The sequence below is a fragment of the Quercus lobata genome, chromosome 5 (genome assembly GCF_001633185.2).
Source record: "Quercus lobata isolate SW786 chromosome 5, ValleyOak3.0 Primary Assembly, whole genome shotgun sequence".
NCBI classification, from domain to species: Eukaryota; Viridiplantae; Streptophyta; class Magnoliopsida; order Fagales; family Fagaceae; genus Quercus; species Quercus lobata.
The window spans coordinates 60,299,811-60,305,810 of record NC_044908.1 but is presented as its reverse complement, the minus strand read 5'-3'; the positions used below and the strand labels follow the sequence as shown (position 1 = coordinate 60,305,810).

General features: G+C 33.6%; 1 protein-coding gene across 1 annotated transcript; it reads right to left on the bottom strand.

Annotated features, from left to right (window-relative positions):
* Positions 1 to 628: 628 nt before the first annotated feature.
* LOC115992052 (PLASMODESMATA CALLOSE-BINDING PROTEIN 4-like) lies at positions 629 to 4,206 on the bottom strand. Its single transcript, XM_031116093.1, has 4 exons — positions 3,968 to 4,206; positions 2,123 to 2,728; positions 1,547 to 1,598; positions 629 to 1,464 (listed from the first exon to the last, which is right to left on the bottom strand). The coding sequence occupies exons 1-4, from the start codon at positions 4,026 to 4,028 to the stop codon at positions 1,263 to 1,265; spliced, it is 921 nt and encodes a 306-aa protein (XP_030971953.1). The 5' UTR covers positions 4,029 to 4,206; the 3' UTR covers positions 629 to 1,262.
* Between the last annotated feature and the right edge of the window lie 1,794 nt (positions 4,207 to 6,000).

Genomic DNA, 6,000 nt, shown 5'->3' with positions numbered 1-6,000 from the left:
AGAGGCCGTGCTTTTCACATTCAAGCTTAAACTTCCTTAGATTTATAACTGAAGGATCATTAAATGGTTCAGATTAAGCCTATAGTACCTTTGATGGAAGAATCAATGTATTCTTGTTATAAGGTTGAAATCAAGTTGACCTCTTTGTAGAGGATGTTGTTCGAAGGACACAACATTATCATCAAGTGTATGATATGTGCCCAGTGCATAAGCTCTATTGATATGCTTGGGGTCATAAAATCGTACTATCCTTGGTCTGTGATGCAATGCCATTTGGAATTCTTGATGGAGAAGTCTATGAGCATTCTATTCACTGGGGGTACCACTTGATGAGCTGGTTCATTTCATGAGTGGCATTATAATGCAAAATTTTGTACGATTTGAACTTTAACAATCCAAATGTAGTTTTAGTTTTCGCTACATTTTTCATACTTATTCCAGAAGGGCAAGTTTTTATGCAGTTTCGTGTCTTGCGAACTCAGTAATAACCTAACAAGGCATGTGAATTTGTTCAGAGAGGAAAATTGTATTTTTAATACAATCTAGCCCTAGTCATCTTCGTCAAATTTTGTACGATTTGAACTTTAACAATCCAAATGTAGTTTTAGTTTTCGCTACATTTTTCATACTTATTCCAGAAGGGCAAGTTTTTATGCAGTTTCGTGTCTTGCGAACTCAGTAATAACCTAACAAGGCATGTGAATTTGTTCAGAGAGGAAAATTGTATTTTTAATACAATCTAGCCCTAGTCATCTTCGTCACAGGCTATACCCTTTACTAACTATCCAATACCTTGATGCTTATTAGGTCAATACATAAGCTAATTTTATCTAATATTGTGAATATACTGACCAAAAATATCTTTGAGTTCTTATTACTCATGTAGGTATATAATTAATTGATGCCCTAGCTCATTTCAAGTACAGGTTTCTTCACTGGGAAGTAGTTCTATAGCTGGATGGACTTGTCTAATAATTTATTGTGCTAACACTGCAGAGAAAGTAACTATGAGTCTACAAGTACAAGAACCTAATATATTTTTGCTCTTCTGTGTTTTCTGCTCTTCTGTGCTTCTTAGTCCGCTATCAAGCATACATAGGTGAATTATAGAAATAATTTAATGGTGAGAATCAGGCCTTGAGATAAAATAAAATCTCATCGTCGATTCTAAGTGCCTCCTTGGAATTCATGAGGTGCTCTGACAGACTCAGTGAATTTGCCAGCTTGTTTTGGAGTGAATAACTGAACTTGATCTCCTTCATTTAAAGATAATTTGCCGCAAGTGCCCCCAAGAAAGCTGTGGTGAAGAGCGCCATCGCACTGTAGGAGACTGAGCTGGCTGAGTTGGGGCTTCCTGTTGGTGAACCATCTATCATTGGTACACTGGGTATACCCATTGTCGGTGTGGTTGGGGCCGGTGGGGTTAAGGTCGATGGGGGGGTCGGCATAGTCGGTGAGCTCATGCTGTTGATAGGAAAAATAGGTAAGATTTTCCATTACCATAACCTATGATAGGAAAAATGAAATTGGAGTAATAAAAGATTACCTGGGTGTTGTTGAGTTTGATGCAGTTGATCCAAAGTGACAGCTTCCGGTACCTGTAAAATTGCAGAAAGAGGAAAGTAAAAGTTTAATATTAGCCATAATACAGGTATTTGAGTGCACACCTAAAGGTAATCTCCAAGTTGTGTCAATTCAAGTGGCAGTGATAATTTATTTTTTGCTAGGTAAATTGGGGAGGGGCTGGTCGCGTTTGAAGTTTGAACCCCAGTGCTTAAGCATCGCAAGAAGTGCTAGAACCACTGGGTATCCCTTGAACTAGTAGAAGAAATTATTAAAAGAATGAAAATTAAAATGAATACGGGAAATTATTCATGTTGGAAGCATAAAGTAGCCATTCAAAACCCTTTTTATTTTTTTGGTGGCTTTTAAGCCATTTGGAACTTCCTCAAGAACTCTGTGAAATAATTTCAACTAGTGAAGTCAAGTTATGGAGAACTCCACACACAAAAAAAATGGTGGTAATCTGATTGTCTTTTGAGCAGATATTTGGTGAAATATAGTCTCAATAATGAGACTAAATCCAAGGTAATGATTATGCTATATCGCTAACACATCTTACTTGGGTCAGTGGAGGAAAGTTGTGCTGCTCCTCCAAATACACAGCTAGTAGGTGCTGGATTTTTCTGGTAGTAGCTATTGAAGGCATAAGAGGCGTGGTCTCGCAGGGTGTTTGGGTTGTAGCAACTTCCTCCTTGTTGAATTGCAGAACAGTCTGCACCTCCATAGCCACAAGCATAATCAAGAGCCACCTGTAAAGCTGTTTCTGAAGCAGATGGGTTTGCAATACACCAAGAACCGCCTGATGATGATGGAGTTGTGGTTGGGGTTGTCGGAGTTGTTGTGGTTGGGGGTGTAGTTGTGGTTGGGGTTGTCGGAGTTGTGGTGGTTGGGGTTGTCGGAGTTGTAGTTGTGAATGGGGATGTCGGAGTTGTGGTGGTTGGGGTTGGCGGAGGTATGGTTGGCTCTGTCGTGGTTGGTGTTGGTGGGGAAAAAGGATTTACAATGGGAGTAGGAGTTGTGCCTGGAGTTGTTGGATTGACAATGGGAACTGTATCCAGTTGTGTAATGGACACTGAAGATGAGAAAAGCATTCTATTTTCTTGATTGCGCAATAATCTGTTTTGCTGGATTGCTTCTGAAGGAGGTTTCTTTGCAACACTTGAACCTGACGAAATAAAAAGCAGAGAGATAAGTTCTTTTCTTTTTCATTTCAGTGACATGATAAAAAGAAGCTGCCGACTCTAACATATTGCATCTAAGGAAAGTTAAGTTCTAGTGCTATCTTTTTCAAAAACAATTAAATTCAAGGTAGTCATGTGTTTCAATTTAATTAGAAGAAACCTAATAATGCACCTAAGTAACTATATCTAAATTTTACTTGTGTCAAATAATCATGCTATATCCTGAAATCTTTGCAAACTGCTATTTGAGGCTATACCCTGAAATCTTTGCAAATTGCTATTTGAGGCATTGGAGTTGCAACTGAAGCATAGCAGATGATTGCAAAAACAAACATGAATCTCTCTCTCTCCCCCTCTTTATTGGGATGAACACAGATTTTTCTTTTTCTTTTTCTTTTTTTTATATAAGCGTAGATTTTTTTTTTTTTTTTTTTTGGGATAAGCATAGATTTTTCTTTAACAAGAACTGAAGATGTAAATTCTTTGTTTGGATGAACAAAAATATGATTTTCATTAGCAATTAAAGATTTAAATTGATGTGAGGTCTTAGGTTAAACTTCAAATCATCAAGAACTAGAACATAATTTTAATGAACAAACAATGAGATAATAACTTTCTAAAGCTGACATCTCATCTACTGCATTAATTAGGTCTGAAAAGCATCGGGAACCTTATCTTAGAAACAATTGCAGATTGAAAGATATCTAAAAGATGAACTTGAAAACATGAAAAGTTCAAAGCAAGTGAAAATTTGATGAACATAGATACAAAATGAGCTGTACAAATAACATATGAATCCAACAGGAACTACTACAATCAGAAATGAAGCCCTACTTGCTGTGAAAATCATTTATCCTCTGAAAATTTAGATTCAAGACTTAGCTTGCAATTACATGATAGCTTCACTATGATCATTATTTTTTTTTTCTTTCCCACAGAATACATACTATTTTACAAAAACTTCCTCTTAGCAGTTCAAATTTTTTTCAACATCCATGCATGGGAAAAGAGATACGTTAACCAACCTTGTTGCATTTTGCTATGCACATAGAGAAAACAAATTTCCATTTTTATTTTCGCATGGAACAAACAGGAGCCAAGGGAGAAAGGCAAATATTCATATGGAAAATGGGTAATCAAAATAACATTTGAGGTAGAATTTTTATTTCAAAATACAATTAGAAAGACTAAGAAAACTAAATATTGAGGACAATGCAAATCACCTGAACTGAGGAAAAGACAGAAGGAAAAGAAAGTGAAACACCGAAGAATGCAAGCACCCATCCCTCCAAAATGCTATTAATTTGGTATTGGGTATTCTTACTGGCTTGGAATAATGATAGAGAAGCTAAGATATTTTAAAACAAGAGGAAACACCAATGGTTTTATTCCGAAGAAGAGTTCATCTTTTTTTACAGTATTTAATTATATATATATAAAATTAGAAGAATCATAGATTTCTTGAATTGTAGAGACACTAAAAGAGAGAAGAAAGAATATTAGAAACTTGAGAAAGGAGGCATTGGGTTGTAGGAAACTGCAAGCAAGAGAAGGTGCAAAAACCACAAAAAGAGTACAAAAGTTTATGAAGAGGGAAAAGGCAAAAGAGTGATCTGTTTGGAATTTAAATCTGATGTTTCGGCTGACATATTTATTATTATTATCATAGCTAGCTGCAGCGATATTGTGGCATTTTCCTTTCTCTTTTTTGGGTCTCTTTCTACTGTTTTTATGGTACCAAATCAAAAGCTAAAGCTAGAGAGAGAAAGAAGGAGATCTTACTTACATCTCTTTGAATCAAGAATGTCATTCCACATTCCCTTAATTGGTTTAATCATTAAGGAGCCTAAGTAACATCCAATAGTTTTTATCCAAAGCACTGGTAAAATACACACATCGTACTAGTCATAGAAACATTTGACAGTAATGATAATAATGTGGTCTTATCTAGGTGAGTGAGGTGATTATCTCCACTTTCATGTTAAGTATTATGAATATTAGTTGCCACCAAAATTAATAAAATTAAATTGGACACTTGACACAAAATTATTCACTAATTATAAACTAATTTGGATTTTAATTGTGGTTCAACGTTAATATAATTTATATGATATATATGTTTTTTTTTTTTAAATCTCATTTACCATACAAAATAAAAATATTTTGAAAAATATATGTTTTTTATAATAATACTTCAACTTGACTTGACTTCAATACTTTTATCTATGGTATAATTGTTTATTTCATTAAGGTTTATCATTATGTATAATAATGAAATTATCAAAATCAATATTTTTAGTTTTATTATTTTATATAAAACATTAATATTTCATATTTTTATTATAATATTGAACTTTTAATCTATTAAGATTTTTTTTTAATTTGAATAAATAGATCTTATTGCCATGTAAAATTTTGAATGTATGTATGTTAGATTTTAAATAAATAAAATAAAATCATTTTAAATTGAGACAATAAATACTTTTTTTTTTTTTTGCTAAGTAAGTGAATGAAAGAATATATGAACATCATCTCCTTCATTAACAATTAAAAATTGAATATACATATATATAAATTAATTTTTATAACATATTATAAATTTATATTAAAATAACATCAGTATACTACTAAATTGGAATATAATAAAAATAATAATTTAACATATATAGTTGTTATTTTAGTCTAGAATTATCATTCAAAATTCTTTTATAACTTTTTAAAAATTCTCTAATGAAACTCATACGTAATATGTACCATATATAATTATACCATATATTACTAACTTTATATATATATATATAAATACAACAAGTGGAAGAGAATAATTTTTTATAGGTAGATAGTGGGAAATGGGGAGGTGGGGACATGAGACATCAGAAATAATGTCATTGGCACTACAAAAAAATGGTCCTCTGGCCGCGTTTTTAAAACACGGCTATATGTCAAAAAAACATGACTATAGCCTATAACCGCGTTTTTTTTTGCCGCGCTTTCTAATGTGACCTAAAACCTGTGACTATAGGACTAACGGTCCTATGGCCGCGACTTTAAGGTTTTTTTAAGCCACGTTTTTAAAAAACGCGGTTTTAGTCTATCTTAGGCCGCATTTTTTATAGCCGCGCCTTAAAAAACGCGACCCAAGGCCCCCGCGTTTTGTAGTGTGGGCTTACCATTGAACTATCATTTGAAAGTTTGAATCTTGAGAAATGGGAGGCTTGAACATAGATTTTCCTTATAAAATGGATCAATCAATACC